Source organism: Mus pahari, chromosome 2, assembly GCF_900095145.1.
Source record: "Mus pahari chromosome 2, PAHARI_EIJ_v1.1, whole genome shotgun sequence".
NCBI lineage: Eukaryota > Metazoa > Chordata > Mammalia > Rodentia > Muridae > Mus > Mus pahari.
The window spans coordinates 58,326,364-58,346,381 of record NC_034591.1 but is presented as its reverse complement, the minus strand read 5'-3'; the positions used below and the strand labels follow the sequence as shown (position 1 = coordinate 58,346,381).

Genomic DNA, 20,018 nt, shown 5'->3' with positions numbered 1-20,018 from the left:
GCCTCGTATGCGCTTCTCTGCAGTAGATCTGGCTACAGACATCAAGGAAGACAAATGGGAAGATCTGTAGCTGTCAGCTCAGCTCTGTGATGCTCCTCATCCCTCCAAGGTGCTCCATCCTTACCTTAGCCTCCCCCGCCCCCTATGGACCGGAAGCTACACCTTCCCAGGAACGCATCCAGAGCAGTTCCCTGGTCTGGACGTACTGCAGGAGGCATTTTCCTCACAGGTGGTATTAGGAAGGGAGCTGGACTCTGAGTTTAGGCAACGCTATGCTCTGGCTCTCAGAACTGAGGCTGCACGTGTGACTCATCCCTGGGCTCAGAGCCTATCTCATGTTCCCACCAGCTCCCTTTTCAGGACCCAGAGGCCTCTCACTTGAGTCCTAATGTCCAAGACAGACTTCTATGGCAGTTGCTTGACTGGTCACGTGACTATCAGGCGACCTCCCTCTCTAGGGGCAGCCTTCTCCTGCCCATTCCACTGTGGCCAGTGCTTGCTAAAACAGGGCGCTGACATTTCTCATCCTTCACGTGAGTCCAGCCTGTACCCTGCAGGCTGCATGTGTCCTGAGACAACTAGGTACGAAACGGGGCGCATTCACCATACTGTCACGTCAAAAGGGCACGCACATGTGGAACACTGCACACTCCCCATCAGCTGGAGTGATCTCACTATCCAGAGCCCCATCTGCTTTCTGTCCCTAATCCACCCCCCCACCCCCACCGAAAGGGGGCAGTTTCTAGATCACTCTCTCTTCTGCCCCGTTTCCTTGGGATTTTAGCTACACTACTCCGAGGCAAGAAAGCCACACAAATTCCTTAGCTACCTCTACCTAATGCAAAATACCTTAGATGTCGTAAATTGCCAATTAATACACTATTTCTGTGAATGTCTTAGCCGAAAAGATTCTGGGCTAGGGATGAAAGTAATTTGCGTAATAGCTGAATGTGGGATATTGAAGACTAGGACGAATGATGCTCTCAGGCAGGAGGTGCTAACATGGGGCATAGAGCCGGGTGTGTGAGCCCCATCTCCAGAAGACCAGCTCTGCCACTGGGATCTGCGGCAGCTGTCCACAGTGGACTCTTGCTGACTTTATCTAAGCTTCCTTAGAATCTTAAATTCCCAGAGGCTGGCTCTCTCTCTCTCTCTCTCTCTCTCTCTCTCTCTCTCTCTCTCTCTCTCTCTCTCTGATGTTTCTTCTAACATAGACTGAGGAGAGTTGGGTCATCACCTGAGGGAGGTTGCATAGTTCCCACTACCTGGAAGAGACTGTCAGAAAGCACTTGGTCTTTGCTTTTGACGCACTAGTGGTTATGCCGGTTAGATTTTCTCCACTTAGCTAGAGTCAACTGCTAAGAGGGAAAGAAGCTTAGTTGAGGGGTTGCCTCCATCAGCGTGCCCGTAGGTATGTCTGTGGAACATTTTCTTAACACTGATGTGAGAGGGTGGAGCCCACTACGGGCGGAGCCACTGCTGGGCAAGAGGTCCTGGGTAGTGCCAGAGGGCAGGCTGAGCAAGCCACTAAGCAGCATTCCCGTATAGCCTGGCTTCATGTTCCTGCCTTGGCTCTGACTTCCGTTTATGACATACTGGAAGCTATAAACAGAAATAAACCCTTTGCTCCCCAAGTTGCTTCCATCCTGGTATTGATCACAGCAGCCCTAAGCAGACTAGTGCAGTGGCTACAAAGCTGTTTACTGAGTCCGGAGCAGCTTGCGTTTGTCTTCCTTCTCATGATGTAGTCTCAGTGACTCTTGGAATGAATAAGGCGTCGTTTTACAAAACTTCCGTTTCCTGCCTGCATGAGCTCTTGTGTGCCCATGCACAGTTCTGGATCACAGTGTGGTCAATCATCTGTTTACTGAGGTTCATCATTAAACAGAATGTCAAGGTCACTGATCCAGTTCAAACCCCCCGTTTACCTCTAAGCAAACAGAGGGAAGGTGAATGATTGGCCATAATCCATTAACACTAACAAGTGGCGGCTAGAAAGAGTGACTGAGTATTTTTTCATCCTCCTCTTCTACCACATTCAGTTGAGTGCTCCAGAGACTGAATTAATATACTTTTGTTCCTTTTGAGTATGAGTCACAAAATACAGTAGTCATCAAAATGCATCATGTTTTATGGCTATTGCTACATGGAACCAGCATAGATGCCCAGCAAGAGCTGAACGGATAAATAAAATGTAATGTTACACACACACACACACACACACACACACACAGGAGTTTGCTAAGCCATAATGACGCTATGAATCTGGTAGAATTGGAGATCATGTTAAGTAAAATAAGCCAGGCTCAGAAAGACAAGTATTTCAAACTTCTCATTTATGGAATTTAGACTTAAATTTAAATATTGAGAGGGGCTGTGATGAGAGAAGAGGACCAAGACAGGGTAATTGGTGTGGGAGGGAGGCAGATGTATCACATATGTGCAGCATCTAGGTGTGTGTGTGTGTGTGTGTGTGTGTGTGTGTGNGAGAGAGAGAGAGAGAGAGAGAGAGAGAGAGAGAGAGAGAGAGCCAGACAGACAGACAGACAGACAGAGAGTCAGAGAAAGAGAGAACTATTTGACTATTTGAAGGGAAGAAGAGAAAGACTGAGAAGAGTGGGGAGGGGCAGGAGGGTGAGAGTCAAGTATGTACAAGGTACAATTATACACCTACATGAAAATGTTATAACAAAATTCATTATTTTGAATGCTAACCAAATATTTCTACTACAAAATATCTACAGCATCTATCACTTCTACTTTGTTACAGGAAGAGGACAGGGGAGTAACATGTGGCAGGAGGTGGTGAGAGAGTCAGAAATGCAGGGATCTAAGCCAGTTCCAGAGACTCCCGTGGATGGAGACCAGGAAACAAGATACTCTGCCCCATAAGAAGAATGGAAGTTTGGGGAGATGCCCCATCAGGGGTGGCCAGAGGCTATGACCCTAGAGGGTAAGCGGAGAATCAGTTCAGAAGTCACAAAAGCATGGCTCTAACAAATGTACCTGAGGATAATTGTCTACTTCTCAAGCCCTGCACTTGGCTGGGTTGGCTTGCTGGCCACTTCCCTCCTGTTCTCAAGGGTCTCCTACATCTGCCTGTTAGCAGGGTAGGCACTTGATAAAACAGCGCTCCCTTAACATTCTGTCTTAATTAGGATTTCTAGAGGTAGGATGAAACACAAGGACCAAAGGCAACCTGAGGAGGAAAAGGTTTATTTCAGCTTATACTTCCATATCAGAGTCCATCACAGAGGGAAGTCAGGGCAGGAACTCAAACAGGGGAGGAGTCTGGAGCCAGGAGCTGATGCAGAGGCCATGGAGGAGTGCTACTTATTGGCTTGCTCGATGTGGCTAGCTTGATGTGTTTTTATATACATCCAAGGACCAGCTGCCTAGCTGTGATACGGCTCCCTGTGGGATAGGTCCTCCCACACCAATCATTAGGTAAGACAATATTCCATAGGTCTGTCTACAGGCCAGTCTTATAGAAGCATTGTCTCAGTTGTGGGCCCCCTTCTTAGGTAACACTAGCTTGTGTCAAGTTAACATAAAAATAGCCAGCATGTATGCAATAACAGTTATAAATTTCCAGGAACTTAACCATTGTGACCTTCCAGGCCTAGCATTTGTGACCCATGAGAATATTAAAATGTACTTTATAAAACAACACTCCATGACTATGGCCTCAAAGCCACCAGGTCTCGCTCTCATTGTTCCAAGCTCAGCTGGCCTGCTCCTCAGCAGGCTTCAGAACTCCTCGGTAGAGCTCTGGACAGTCTAACAGTGAGGCTGGTCTCCAGGCCCCAGGAGTTAGGCTGCTGTGTGAAGACTTGCATCTCTGTGACTCCACTCACGTCACACCCCACACAGACTCACGTTTTCAAATCCAATGAATTTGGATGTCTTGCAGCATGTGTATCTATGTGCCTGTGTATTTGTGTATGAGAGTGTCTGTGTGTCTATGTATGTGTCTCTGGGCATGTGTGTGTCTGTCTGTCTGTCTGTCTGTCTGTCTGTCTGAAAACCATCATCCACCACAGCACAGCCTAGCAGGTTATACTCTTCCAATCCCTTCAATGTCCAGTGTTCTTGTTCCACGGCAGAGTTCCGGGAACTCTCCCTCATGTGGGTGATATCGCCCTTTGACTATATAGAGCTAATCTCTCTCTCTCTCTCTCTCTCTCTCTCTCTCTCTCTCTCTCTCTCTCTCTCTCTCTGCCACTCCTAGCCTTCACCTTAGTAAATGGACACAGTGGTTAAGGGCTCTTTTATCAGAAGTCTACACATCAGTCACTTTCAGAGCACAAATGCTCCCTAGAAACACCACCATGGAAGCAACCTTATTAGCGCCACTGCAAATGCTACACTGTCTCCCATACGAATTCCAAAGCTCTGCACTATCTCCCTGCCTCCTGACAAGGCACTGTCAGATCACTCATGCTAACTAATTAACTCATGGTGCTAACCCTCCACGTTAGAAGCGTAGGCGACAACTGCCCTTCCCGTGGTGTGACCTGTGAAGCTCCGTGCTGGTCCCTCCTCCTGGAAGGCATATTTGCTCAGCACTTTGATATTTTTGTTTTCCAACACAGGGACCCATTGTTTCCTAAAGACTGATTGCTTCAGGTTCTCATAATTGCAAAGTCACTCTTGGAACATCGGCTGCTGCTAGATAGAAGGAGTTTCACACAAACCATTCAAATCCGAGTACCTAGAAAGGAATCCAGTCCAGTAGATAGTTCGATAGAACAGAGGAGTCAGAAGTACTTATAAAAATTCCTGAGTAATGATGTGTGAAAATGTGATACTTTAAGCCACTTGGAAAAGGGTGAATTTCTGAGTAGAACCATCTGGAAAAAATTAAGTGTGTATCTTATATGAGTCAGCTTTCTGACATGGTAACAAAACACCCGAGGTAATTAACTTACGAAGAGAAAGGCTTCTCTTGCACACGGTTTTAGAGTTCCAATCCATGACCAGGTAACTCATTGTTCTCAAGTGTCTAGTGAGGTGCCCAATAGGAGCAGGAAAAGTGCATGGCAAAGTGCATCATCAAAAACAGTTCACCTGTGACCAGGAAGAAAGAGAAGAGGGAAGGACTAGAACCTCACAGTCCCCTGTGAGGGTGGGCCCAGAATGACTTTAAGGGATTCCCAGCAGGCCTCACCCACTAAAGATTTCACAACCTCCCAATATCATCACCCTGGGAGCAACACCTTGTACATACATTAAGTATAAAGGGCTACTTACTTTAATATGTAAAGAGTTTGTATGAATAATTAAGAAAATATGAACTCAGCACAAAGTGGCAAAAGATTCTCCAGAAAGCAAAATACAGTGAACTTTAAATGCATAAAAATGTTCAAAGTTGTTTAAGATAAATAAATACTAATTAAAGCAGCAGCAATATGCCATCAAATGGTAATACATTTCTGACCACTTATTTTAATAGCAAATATGTGAAAAAATCAAATTTTCTCTTGTTCTATTTGTGGGAACATAAGTTATGATATATGCCCTAGAGAGATCAATTTAGTAATATCAAAATAAAAAATGTAGAGAGTAGCTGGCCTGAAAATTCCTTTCCTAGGGATTTATCCTACGGACATACTCAGGCAAGAGAGTAATATTGTATATTTGAGAATATTCACTGAAGTGTTGTTTGTGAAAGCAAAAGGCATTGATCAACTGAGAACTTATTTTTAAAGTCAGTGCATTTCCATACAATTAAATCCTTTAAAAAATAATGTAGCATTTAATAAGGAGTGTATTGAAGGAGAACGTTGCCCCGAAGACCATTAATGAACACAGCAGGAAGGGAGAGCAATCCTTACCCATCACACATTATCCACTTGAGGAGAAGCTGGAGACAAAAGCCACCTTCAAGGCTCAGGGTATGAAGTGGTGCAGGCTAAGCGTGTATCCACACACCCCTAGTGCTTATGAATCATGTGGCGGTCATGTTTACTTATTTACAACTTAATGTCTTAATGGGAACACAGGAGGTTATGCCACAAAGCTGGCTTCACAGAGGGACACAGGTGCATAGGTGCCAGGTGCCAGGAGCGAGCCTCTCGTTCCAACAAGGGGAACGATGTTTGTACAGGGGATCAAAATTAAAGTGATGTGGAGACAAGAGGAAGTGAGAGCGAGGCTAAAACGCAGGGCTGTGGAGTGAGTGGCTGGAAGATAGATGCGGTCAGAGAGAGCAGATTCTGATGCAGGCCTGAAGTTGTTGCTAACAAGCTGAACGGAGACCCTGTGTATCTCTGTAAGTAATAGTCGCAGCATGCTAAAGGGTCCTGATTTACTGCATTATAGAGTCTGTCACAAACCGATGGGGCACAATTTCTACCCTGCTTATATTTAATCATCAGTGATGATGTTGATATCATCCTTAAGGACATTGGAATGGAATATGATAGCATAGCTTGGAGCTGATCCTGAGACTGAAAGAGATTATGGGTAATTATTAATTGCTTTAAGGTTATCCAAAACCATAGGCCCCTGTCATCTTCTTCTGTTGTGGCCAATGGTACTGCTGGACAAGTCAGAATCGATCGAGCACCAGAGGGAGAAGCTGAGCAGTGTGGACACCAGGCTACCTGGCTTATACTCAGTTTCAAAGAAGGATGCAGTTTACACAGACCTAGCAAAGCCACCTACATACATTATTAGACACTTGATGTCAGTGATAGTGAATATGATAGTGGTAGTGAATGTGATAGTGATAGTGATTGTGAGAGTGATAGTGAATATGATAGTGAGAGTGAAAGTGAATGTGGTAGTGATTGTGAATGTGAGAGTAAGAGTGAATGTGATGGTAAATGTGATAGTGAAAGTGAATGTGATAGTGATAGTGAATGTGAGAGTGACTGTGAATGTGAGAGTGATAGTGAATGTGATGGCTACAGTAGTGAGAATAAATGATAACACTCTCTGTCCCTCTAGGCAGAATCCTTCACCAGCAATGCCTTCCCAGAGACAAGTGGGAAGGGGAAAGGGCTTAGGAGCCTCTTCCAATTAGGAGTCCCAAACTCTGACTCTGACCAAGCTACAAGTAGTTAAGGTCCTAACACCCACTCACAGTCACCTAACTTTGAGAGCAGTCCAGAGAGCCTCGCTGTGCACTCCCCTCTCCACAAGCGGGCTGTGCTGTCCCGATGGGAAAAAGTGCTGCTCCGCTAGGCATCCGTGGGGCTGAGTTTCCCTTGTCCCATGAGCAGTCAAACCTATTTGATTTTTCAAGTTTGAAGAAAATCATGACAGACTATTTCCTAGTCCTGACAGCAGCCTGAAAATCAACGTAATTTAAATAGAATTGTTTCCTGGGGGAGGGGGGTCATTGTCGTCCATGGACCACGGCCCTCGCTGACACTCTGAATCAGAGAGACCATTATGCTAAAGTTAAGGTCAAGAAGAGTCCTTTAGGTGAGACGGGGCTTAGATAGATGCCAGTTCTCCCCACCCGCACACTGATGGAGACCGGGAAGGACCATAGACGCCGCAGGAAGCGTCTTATGACCCATCATTCTTTCTACAGGAGAAAAGGTTGATGGCTTTGTGTGAAGAAATTATACCGTCATTCCTGCCCCCCTTTTCACCAGAGGAGGGAACAAAGAATAGAGATGATACTGCAATTTTGATCTCTACAACCTCATTTGAAATCATTCTCTGTGATTTAAGTTTTCTGGAAATGAAAAGGATAAATTGTGTGAACTTAGTTAAAGTTGGAAAGAAAAGTTGAGTGGATAGCCTGTTGTCAAGGAAACCAATTCTCTCTCTCTCTCTCTCTCTCTCTCTCTCTCTCTCTCTCTCTCTCTCTCTCTCTCGTGTATGTGTGTCTTTGTGTATGTGTGTGTTCATGTCCTTTATACTCTTCATCTGACATTTAAGGATAACTCTAAGGTACTCAAAGCTTCCACAGTAAAACTGTTTACAAGGGAAAAGAAGAATTCTCCAAGAAAGTAATTTCTAGAATTTAGAACATGTGAGAACCTTGCCTAACTCTGGTGGAGACAGCAACCCTTTGAACCAGTTCTGCATCCTGGAAACATAGGTGGTCTCCACAGTCAGGGTCAGGTCATTGCAGAATGAGGTTTGAAAGGTAGCAAGGCAGCCTTAGGGTGAGAAAAAAGGCAAACAAGTCAGCCCCGTGATGCTTCAGGGAGTCTCACGCTTCCAGCCAGAAGCTACCCGTGAAAAGTGAAATTCCGAGTGACATCAGAGCCCACAGAGAGGGAGGGGGAGCTTATTATTTAAAGACAATTGTCACCTGCCCACCACCCCATGACCAACACCAGGCTTGACCAAGGGATTCTGCTGCCTCACAGAAACCACAGCAATCTCCCTCTTCCAGCGCCGAGTTTGGCCACGTGACTTGACTTGACAGGAAGGGTGCCAGTGAGCATGCTCAGCAGCATTCCTTGCTCTCTTAGATCTCTGCCTCTTCATGAGAAGACCCTGCCCTAATGCGGCTGATCTTCCACAAAGGCTAGGAAGCATGAGTGACAGAGCTGCACAGAGGAGCCCCTCCTGAGGCCACCTGAGGCCCAGAAAATCCTCCCAGCCAGCCGGCCTCAGCCAACTCTCAGGTGCACGCTAAATGATAAGTTGCTTCTGTCACTGAGTTTGGGGGGGGGGAGTGTTACACACAGCAGGAACAGACATATATAGAGAACATCTACTATAGCAGCTTAACTTTTTAATTTCTCAAGGCCATACAAGGCAGCAGAAAGTGGATAGAGCACTTGTTTTCCTGGGTAGAGCCAGGTCCATGCATATCTCAAGCCAAAACCTTTCCAAAGCAGCACCGAGAGAGTACGGGTTGAGAGACCTTCGGAACACAAAGGTTTCCAGACAACGGAACTCATCAGAACAGGCAAACAGTACGACAGAAATTTAGCGCACCTAGAAAAATGACTGCAGGCCCGGAGGTGCAGGAAAAGTTACTAAAGGTCACCCAGTGGCTGAGGAGGAGCCTTATGGGAACCCACTGAGAGTACGGGGACCCTCATAAACACAGACCCATGCAGAAGAGGAAGAAGAGTCAAGTCTTTCCAAATTTGAATATAGACAACTATCTAAGCAAAGATCCAGCGCTAACATTCTTGATCATAAAAAGCGTTCAATAGGAGCTGGAGAGCTGGCTCAGCGGTTAAGAGCATTTGCTGCTCTTGCAGAGGACCTGGGCTTAGACCTCAACACCCACATTTGGCTTATAACCATCTGTAACTCCAGTTCTAGAGGAGCCAATGCGCTCTTCTGGCCTCAGTAAGGTCTTGCATGCATGTGGTACACATACACTCATAAGGCTCACACGCATGCACATAAATGAAAAATAAATACATCATTAAAAAAAAGGCAGCATAAAAATAATCCAAGGGTGACAAACAAGGGTGACCATGTGCCCCAGTGTATCCTGGACAGGATTGGTCTCACTGTTGCCATATGTCATTATTCACAGAACTTATTTCCAGCGCTAGAAGTGTGCCAGGGTAGCTGACAATTATATTACTGTTAGCAGGCACACCTTACCCATGGTGTGGAACCAGAGCCAGCTCTCTGTAGGTGTGAACTGTAGAGTACTTGTCCTTCTTAGACATCTTCAAAAAGAAATTCACAATAGTACAGCGCACCACAGTCCTATTACCCTCATAACTTCCACGTTAGTTTACCATGAGAAGTCAGAGCATGTAGTCAGAAAATGTGAGTCTTCCTCTTACCCACACAGAGGCCCATATCGCTCTCGGAGTTCCAATTGGCTCTCCCAAAAACCCTGGAGGAAAAAAAAAACCACACACAGCACCATGATAAGAATAAGACTGAGTAAAATTTCAATGATTCCAACTTACTCAGAAAAAAAAAGGCTAGAACAGCAAGAACACAATTACATAAACAATAAAAGAGGAATCACTGCTATATTGCATTGAAGTGCTGTAGAATATTGAGTAAAGAAATGGCTTTTTAAAATATTGCTGAGTAAAATTCTCAGCAGCTCTATTTAATGGACAGAAGAGACCATGGGCACTTAAGTTATCCGCGTATAATTGCTGCTCACACATCTGAAAACTGTTTGCTTTCACATCCACAGTGTTCCCTTAGGGTAGGGTTCATATTTGCCAAGTCTCCTTTCATGACCCATATATGTGTAAACTTCCGAATCTACCCAAATTATTACACCTTCTGAAGTCTCGTGATCTGAATTAAAGGTCCAAACGTAAGTCTCTCAGCATGACTTTTCATAGGCAGAAACTCTAGGGTCCCAGAAGACGTGTGTGCAGCCAAATGGGTGGAGGTGAGAAAATGCTAGACCCCTTGTGCTGTGGAGATGGAGCTGTGGATGTAGACAGAGGGCATAAGCAGGTATGATGGGATACAAGCACTGAGAACTGATACGTGAGATGTGGTGGGAAGGACACACACACATATATGTCTGTATATATAAACATGCATGTGTTGGGAGGGGCTGAGTGGAGAATGCTAGATTTCAGTCATAGGGGTGGAGGGTCAGAGAGCTGATGGTTAAAGGAAGCACGTGTTCTGAAGGGAGCCATGCCCCATTCACTCCCAGTAACTCCTTACTTCACAATACAAGCCTGGGCTCTAGCAAGGAGAGCCCAGATGAACACAATCGACTGTCAATTCAGGGCCCCACCTATAAACAAAGAGCTACATACACTTCAGGAATACAGAGACAGGAGAAATAGTCCTGCCTAGACATTAACCCCTGAGTGGTTATCCAGGACCACATGGTCATCCTGAAGACACACACTCGTAAGCAATAGTAAGCAGACTGAGTAAGTTGTATCTAAACATTTTTATTTATAAACTAAAAAAGAGGTCATGATCTTGAGAGGGAACAGGAGAGGCATGTGGAAGATATGGAAGAAAGGCAGAAAATGATGTAATTATATTTTAATTAAAAAAAAATAAAAGTACCTCAGGTGGATGCCCAAAAGATTACTGTGTCTAAGTTTTTAATAAACCTCTCTAATGACTTGACCTCCCTGTTAGAAAGAGGCATAGTATTGCAACATCTGTAAAGCAAACTTAGCTGCGTTCTAAAAAAAGCACGACAGAATTTATATATACAGGGACAATAAGCTGAGAGGAACTGATGTAGACATCCTTTGAGTCAGCCATCCGGAGTTCTTACATGATAGTTATTTTGTCTGCCTCCAAATGTTATTAGCAAATTAATCTTACTTAACTGGCTATGACTGATCACATCCCCCCCTACCTTGCAATGTATGGAATTTATTTCCCTCCAATTTCCTATATGATTTGTTTGTTCTATTTTGACACTTTTAAATCTCTTTACACTTGCTTCAGGAGGGTATAGGTCTGTTGGGGTGATTGTGGGCTTAAAAGTTGCGAACAGGGCACCCTAGAGGGAGAGATGAGAGAAGAAGGTGTTTGAAAAGCTGGGAAAATAGAAATGCCAGCAACAAATGGTGAACCCAGAAAAAGGAACGGAGAGAAAACTGGAAAGTGTCAGGCACAAGGCCAGATGTGGGTCATTCTCTACCTAGGGAGTGGAGCAGAGGCCATGGGGTGGGTGGGGGAAGTTCCAGCGTTCTCCCCGAGTTACTGTCTCATTTGTATGCCCAAACTAGCCCTCCCTGCCTTTGTACGGCAATTCACAGGCAGGATCTGGTGGTGGCGTCTGCTGTTGTTCTGAGTATGGTGTCCCCACAAGTTAATCAGGCTTCAGAGAAAAACCAACGGCAGTAAAAAATAACCTTCAATGGCAGATACTGCGTCCCTATCTACAAACGCCTGGTCATCTCCGCTGCCATGTCACTCTGGAGAGCCGAAGACCAGAGGCTTAAAATAAAATATCTTCTCCCTGAACCAGCTTCCCTCCCCGGCCACTTCCTCCTGTCACCCCACTTCCTCCTGTCACCCCACGGCCATTGTCTTTGCTCCAACCTTTGGCTGCTGCCTCCCTCATTTCCCCGAGCCCTCTGAATCTCAGTGTCCTTACTGGAGTCCTTACTCAGCCACCGTTGCTCTCTTCTCAGGGCTGTCATTGCCTCCCTGCACGAAGCCCTCACCCCTTCAGCCTTGATGTCCACTGCAGCATGGATTCTGAAGCCCTGATCTCAGCTCTTGACCCTTGCAATCCTGTCTTTCAGGATCGATGCTCTACTCAACAATGGTTGTCTACATTGGTTTCTGGTTGGGCCTTCAAATCTGGAAGCACCCTAGCCCATGCGTCACACAGTTTTGTTCTGCAGCCCCTTGTTGTTACCTCTGGTCCCTGAAGGCTGCCTGCTGACCAGTGCCACCATACCCACATGGGTGCCCTCTTGTGCATGGTGCCCTCTCCCTGGTGTGTCTGCCTTTGTCTTCAGTTACTGCAGGATCCTCTTCTCCAGGGACCCCTCCCCCCACAACAATTGTTCTCCCTGAAGCAAGATCAAAGTTGCTATCTGCACTTCCCACTCCAGTTCTTGACACAACCCAACTGGTGGTATACATCATTGTTGCACAGTGACCCTGAGAGTGTAAGTAACTTCTACTTTTGCATTCTAGAGAGTGTATTTAAATACTCAATAAGTTGGGTTTGGGGTGGGTGGATGAATGAATGAATACACAGTGATGAGTCATAAGAGATGAATCATCATCATAACAGAAGCTGGACATGTAGCTTGGTTGGTAGAGTGCTTGCCTAGCATGCACAAAGCCCTGGGTTCAATCCCCAGCACTGTATGAGCTGGGTGTGGTGCTGTACCCCTGTAATCCCAGCACTCCGGAGGTGGGGGTAAGACAATCAAAAGTTCAGAGTCATCACACAGAAAGTATAAAGCCAGCCTTGGCAATCCTTCCTCAAAGGGAGGGAGGGAAGGAGAGAAAGAGGGAGGGAGAAAGAAAAAAAAAAACCTATTCCAGTGGAGAAGAATTCTTCTGTTACATGGGTTCTTCATGTGGAGATCACCCTGACTCCCAAAACATAAACAAAAGTGGGAATCTTGTGAAGACCCAGAAAGCCCATGTCTTACCTGGCGGAAAAACATCAAGTTTCCAACAAAAGGAGAAGGCTTGGGGTGCCTAATGCCCAACTTCTCCAGTCTTGAGAAAGCTGACATGGAGTACCTGGGTAGACAGAGAAGCAAATGTTTAAAACCAAGAAACTGGTGCTGGAAGTCTTGAAGTTGGGTCTGTTATGAAGGAGAACTATTAAGCTCTCTTAGCAAGGCTGAGAGAAGGTCTCAGGGGCAGGGAACTAGCAAGAAAAGAGAAGGGTACGAACTCAGGAGCACCTCCACATGGGCCGAAGGGATCTCTGAGGCCTTCAGAGTCTGAGATGCCTCAGAGAAAGGTAGTCTAACAGCCTCCTCCGCTAGATTTCTATCATCTCCACAATGCACCTCAGTGCCCCAGCTTCCAAGTCTATCACGAACCATAACTCAGAAGACACAGCAAAAACTTACAGCGGCAATGAATAAGCTCCCTGATTGTCTTAGCTAGGTTTACTGCTGTGAACAGACACCATGACCAAGGCAACTCTTAGAAGGACAACATTTAATTGGGGCTGGCTTACAGATTCAGAGGTTCAGTCCATTATCATCAAGGTGGGAGCATGGCAGCGTCCAGGCAGGCATGGTGCAGGAGGAGCTGAGAGTTCTACATCTTCCTCTGAAGGCTGCTAGGAGAAGACTGACTTCCAGGCAACTAGGATGAGGGTCTTATGCCCATGCCTACACTGACACACCTCCTCCAGCAAGGTCACACCTACTTCAACAAGGCCATGCTTCCTAATAGTGCCACTTCCTGGGCCAAGCATATACAAACCACCACACTGGTATTATTTTTTTAGGTTAAGGCTGACCCCCTCTTCGCATCCCATGGCCATGGCCTCATTGAGAGAACAAAGTGGGGATGGAGGCACCTCATGGCGAGGAGACCGCCTTACCCTCCACTTAGAGTCCTTGTCGGGCTCTGTTTCTTGCCTAAACCCATAAGGGAGGTAGATTCCCTGCATCCCAAACCAGGAAATGTGGTCCAACAGAGTCTGCACTACTTTTCAGTAAGGCTGTCCAAACACTGGGATTATGGGGGTATTTCAGTTTGTGGGAACAGAGAGAGGACATAGAGTCAGAGTTGGCTTGGGCAAACCTGCCATCTGGCCCCATCCCCACCCAGCCAGACAATTAGGTCAAAAGTTCAGTTGGTTCGGAAAAATTAATGAGTCAAACCGGGTGTTTAGCATCATGCAGAGATCAGCCAAATCCCAATATAGGAACAAGGAAAAATAGCAAAATAGCCCTCTGGTTTGGTGACTGATGAATGCTAACGCTCAAAACACTCTGCAGGGAGAAAGATGGAGTGTTGGTTTTATTCTCTGACCTGAGAACAGTTCAGCATGCCCTCCAGTATCTGTGTGAATGGAGACACCACCTAAGTACAGTTTACATAGACACAGCAATGTGGCTATGGCTAAAATAGCCATGAGGGAGAACCAGGCGAGGCAGAATGGGAAACAGCAAGTCCTCCCACCATCTGAAAGTGCTGCTGGTCTGAATGACTTCACCATCAAGTCCACATCTGAGTGGGATTGTGAAGCTTACCATCCAGAGACTGCCCCACCTGGGGATCCATCCCATAGACAACCACCAAACCCAGACACTACTGTGGATACCAACAAGAGCATGCTGACAGGAGCCTGATATGGCTGTCTCCTGAGAGGCTCTGTCAGTGCCTGACAAATACAGAAGTGGATGCTCACAGCCATCCATTGGATGAAGCACAGGGTCCCCAATGAAGGAGCTAGAGAAAGGACCCAAGGAGCTGAAGGGGTTTGAAGCCCCATTGGAGGAACAACGATATGAACTAACCAGTACCCCCAGAGCTCCCAGGGACTAAACCACCAATCAAAGAGTACATATGGAGGGACCCATGGCTCCAGCTGCATATGTAGCAGTGGATGGCCTTGTTGGCCATCAATGAGAGGAGAGGCCCTTTGTCCTATGAAGGCTCTATGCCCCAATGTGGGGGAATGCCATGGCCAGGAAGCAGAAGTGGGTGGGTTGGTGAGCAGGAGGAGTGGGGAGGGGTATGGGGTTTTCGGAGGGGAAACCAGTAAAGGGGATAATATTTGAAATGTAAATAAAGAAAATATCTAATAAAAAAAGTAAACACATGTGAATACAAAAGTCTGATATTGTACATGATGAGCAAAAATGTTAGATCATTTATCTCTGTTCTTAGTGCAATGATGCACTTGTAAGAGATTTAAATTTTTATTTTTAAATTATCTATAATAAATTGTATCTACTTTTTAATAAGAAAAAAAGCATATACTAGAGCCTGGTGTGAATTATATAGATTAGCCACACCCACATTCCTGCTCATTAGCATGTGTGACAAAGGTCAGGTGTGGAAAAGGTACCCTTTCAAGAAGGTGGTGGTATTTTAAATGACTCCCTTTATCCTCAAAGGGAGAGATCAAAGGAGATTCAGAGCTGCTGAAAGCTTCCTTTAACACTCTCAAATCGGAGATTATCTTCACTTTTTTCCATCGGTTTTTGCAAATTATTTTCTAAATATAATCTCTGATGGGTAGGAAGAAATATGAAGATCTTGGGCCACGTAATTACATCTTAATTTAGTAATTAGATGTCTTGATTGTCTAATTAAAGGACAAGAAGTCTGTACCTAATTACACATGCTAATTACTATGCAAGTCCGTGCCCTCATTATGTAACTGCACTTAGAACACTGCCTGTGTGTCTCTGCACAAAATTCAGGCATTTGCAAGCATATGGCACCAGCAGAGTGTGCCCTGTGCACAATCACAACTTTCCCTTACAGCCTGGACTCTGGTGCAGAACGTGGAAGGCTTTTCAGCCAGGAGGTAACCAGGTAAGGCCTTCATCAGCCAGAGCCCCTGAGCCCAGATCTGCAGTAGATTACCACTACCAGCGCAGGGGGGGCAGAGTTACAACACAGGCGCAATGTGTGTCCATCTCAATTCCTTCTCTGTCACCTGTTCTCATGTACTCTGGCTCCTGGGTCCATAGGCTGACCTCCAAATATCTCCTCGGATGCCCAAGTCTGTGGATTCCTTCAGGGATAGGATGGTGAATTCCAAAAGACAAGTTGAATCCTGGCCTCCAGGACCTCAGAACCTGACTGTCTGGAAATAGGGTTGGTGTGAATGTCTTTCGTTCTGATAAGGTCATACTGGAGTAGATGGGACCTCCCATCCAGAAGAACTGGGATCTTTCTCAGAAGATGTACATATTGTTCATCTCCCTCACCGCTGTGACAGGAAGCAACTTGAGGAGGAAGGGCTAAGCTAGCCTCTCGAAGTTCAACGGGATCCAATCCTTTGTGAGGAGGAAGCAGAGTGTGAGCAGGAGGTGTGTCAGGGCTTTGAAATCTCAAGGCCGGTCCCCATCACTCCCTTCCTCTGGCAAGGCTCCACCTCCTAAGGTTCCAGAAAGTTCCAGGACAGACCTCACCTCCAATGGGCAATGGTTGGTCAAGCACACAAGCTGGTGAGGGACGTTCCACATTCAAACAACTACAAAATGGCCGTGTGAAGACAGACACACAGAAAGGAAGCCAGATGACCATGAGGACAGAGACCAGAGGGATGCTGCAGCTAGCCAAGGGAGGTCAAAGGTCATAAGAAAACTTCCAATAGAAGGGAAGACAAGGAAGGGTTCATCCCACAGGGTTCAGAGGGACCCTGCCAACACCTTGATTTCAGACTTCTGGCTTCTAGACGGAGATTGTTTCAGTCAGTCAGTCCTCTGATAGCACGGCTGTGGGGATTGTGAACTACTCACAGAAACATTCCAGGCAGTCAGTGAAAATATTTTAAATTTCTTTCTTCTTCCTGTCATTTTCAACATTGTCATTGTAAAAGAAATCTGTCTTTTTGTGTCATTAAGTCCTGTGCCATCCAACAAAAGTCCAGGTGGCCTGGGATGGTGCTGTGAGGAGCAGGTACTACGCAGCCGTTGCGTGATCACCATGTTGTGATATTTAGAACAGCTCTCCTTTGACAGGGATTCATGGAAATATGCCCACCACTACCATTCTGGACATCTGTCATTGTTTATAGTAAGGATACTTAAGTCAGAAAATGACAGTAGACATACATATTGCCCACATTAAATCCTTTGGTTTAATTTTCACATCGAAGGCAATCTTCACATGCTACCGAACACAAATCTTGCACTGCCGCCGGTGTCGCTTAGGGCGTCCCTTCTCAAAATAACCCGAATCATATGCATTGTTTTTACAATAAGGCTAGATTTGAAAGGTTACAAGCTGCCCGGTCTTGCATTTCCCTCAAAACCAAGGCACTCTCTTGATGGATTTTATGTAGGAGTATGCCCATTGTTTAGACAAAGAAGCCACTTAGGGTAAACCTCGAGGGGGGTGGAGATGGGGGTGGGGGTTGGGGGGATTGTTGTCGTCTGAGACAAGATCTCACATAGCCCAGTCTGGCCTCAAACTTTTTATTTAGCTGAGGAAGGCTTACAACTTCGCATCCTCTGGTCTCCACCTCTTGACTGCTGGGAGTACAGGAGTGTGCCACCACCGCATCTGATTGTGCAGCCCCGAGGATCAAGCTTTGTGTGTGCTGGGTAAGCACACTATAAACAGGGCTCCGTCCCCAGGCCTTGGAGGATGCTTGATGGGTTTAGTTCCAATAGACTGAGGGTTGGAATGGCAGAAGCCAGTCAGAAGTCAGTCTGGCCTGCGAGTTCCCTCCCTGTGTCTTACACAGCTTGTTACCCTCAATCTCCTTCCTTTCAGATGTGGCTCTTTCCCTTCCACTGGACCACTCCTGCTACAATGCAAATAGGTCCTTGTGTCCCCCATCTTAAAGCCTGGGAGCAAATGCCCACGATTCCACTCACAGCCTCGCTTTTCTTCCCTCCTGTCAGCAGAATTTCTTGTACTGGAGAAGTATTGTGCCCCTCTGTCCCTTCAATACTGTCTCGGCCTGTTCCAGCCAGGCTGCTACATTTACCTGATGGGAGAGGACTGCTCTTGTCAAGGTCCCTGATGAGTTTATCGTTCTCAGCCCCACGATCCCCTGACAGTCTCTTTACTTGGATTCTTAATGGTAATTGCTTGTAGCTAAGCAGTTCTTTGGGAACACTGTTCCCTCTTTATTTCCACAATGTCGCCAGCTCCCCTTACGGGCTGCTGGCCCCTTTCCTTCTGTTGACCTGCCATGGTTAAGACCATTGACAAATCAACACCCCTGAATTTCTGACTCTAGCTCTGCTCTTTCCATTGAGTGCCCATTCTCTTTATCTGGCTCCCAACATAAATGCACATTTTAAATATCTACTCAGCAACTTAAACAGTAACTGTTGTAGTGGTTTGAATTGAGAAATGTCCCCCATAGTCCTGACATTTCAACACTTGGTCACTAGTTAGTGGTGCTGTTTAGGGAACTTTGGGTGATGAAGATTTGCTGGAGGAAGTATGTCACTGGGAGGCTTTGAGATTAAGACCCTCGGGTCACTTCCAGGTCATTCTGTCTGCTGCTCCATGCTGTGGTTGTAGTATAAACTCTCGGTCTCCTGTTCCTGCCACCGTGCCTGAACTTGTAGCCATGCCTCCAAGGCATGATGGACTCTTGCTCCCTGAGGATCATGAGCCCAGACAACCCCTTCCTTCTATCAGTTGCTTTTGGTCTTGGTGACTTATCATAGTGACAGAAATATTTGCGATACAATTATCAAATGTAACTATTTCTATGGTCAACTTGATTAGATTACAAAATACCCAAACATTGGTGAGGGACAGCTGTGGTGTGCTAGTGAGGAATTCTAGAGAGGTTAGCGGGGGAGGAAAGAGTCTTTCCTGAGACTAAGTCTGTTGCTATGTACCATAATGTTGAATACTGGCCCCCAAGGCCTGGTTGCCCCAGGAATGAGAGACTCTTCACATAGACTGAAGCTATGTAACCTTGCCCCCCCCCCCAAGTTATCCCTGATTGGTGAAATGCCTATCACCTATAGCTAGGCAGAAGATAAGGGTAACTATAGGATAGCTGGGTAAGATAGGGGTAACTAAAGCAACGATATTTAAATGTTAAACAAAATAACTAAGCAATTTCCATTTCCCTCTAAAACAACTGCTCCCCAGCCCTTGTGTCTGAAGTCCATGAATATGCAAACCTATAGTGCAAGCCAGACATCTCAGAGACCTGGTAGGTTGTACAATTGTCCTAACTATGACTCCTCCTCCTAACTGGAAATTAGACACCCCCATCCCATTTGGTTCAGGCAAAATGGTGATTGGCATCCAAGACTGGAGTGCTGAACCCCAGCCAGGCAAGGAACAAAGCCTCCGCCAACCCTCCGCCCAGCCTGAGAGCTGCCAGCTCTGCTCATACCTAGACTTTAGACCAACAAGGATAACGAAGCCAAAGATGAGCAATTTGAGCAGTTCAGTAATAATCACAGTGACTCAAAACATCAAATATATTTATATTCATGAGTTCAGAATAAACTCACCTGGCACATGGCGCGTCACCTTCACAACATGTGAAGACTAACTTCTGATGCCATATTTGAACCTTCCCCCTATTGTTGAAAATTGGGGGAAAGGGGACATTTTCCCACAGCAGTGGCACACACCTTTAATCCCAGCACTCAGGAGACAGAGGCAGGTAGATCTCTATGAGTTCAAGGCCAGCCTGATCTACAGATCGAATTTCAGGACAGCCAGAGCTACACAGAGAAACCCTGTCTCAAAAAAACAAAACCGGCTTTGATGACTGCTACACAGCGAAGTAGGTAATAGCATTCCAGAAACAATCATAATTTGAAGAGAAGTCACCAGCTAATGGTTATGAGTCCAGAGAGGTAACTTAGTTTCCATCTTCATTCTAAGTCTTCAGGCCAGGAAAGCCAATAGAATCAATTCACACCCACAAGCTTAATCATCTTACTCTTCCAAATCTTCCCATCCGTGTGCGTGTGCGTGTGCGTGTGCGTGTGCGTGTGTGTGTGTGCGTGCGTGTGTGTGTG

At 46.0% G+C, this 20,018-nt stretch overlaps 1 protein-coding gene across 1 annotated transcript in view; it reads right to left on the bottom strand.

The window, feature by feature from the left end:
• Tbxas1 (thromboxane A synthase 1) overlaps nucleotides 1–20,018 on the bottom strand; it is a 165,139-nt gene that overhangs the window by 122,674 nt on the left and 22,447 nt on the right. Inside the window, exons 2-3 of the mRNA XM_021191345.1 lie at nucleotides 13,011–13,104; nucleotides 9,729–9,781 (exon numbers count right to left, since the gene is read on the bottom strand). Coding sequence (XP_021047004.1) covers nucleotides 9,729–9,781; nucleotides 13,011–13,104 — 147 coding nt within the window. The remainder of the gene's footprint in view (nucleotides 1–9,728; nucleotides 9,782–13,010; nucleotides 13,105–20,018) is intronic.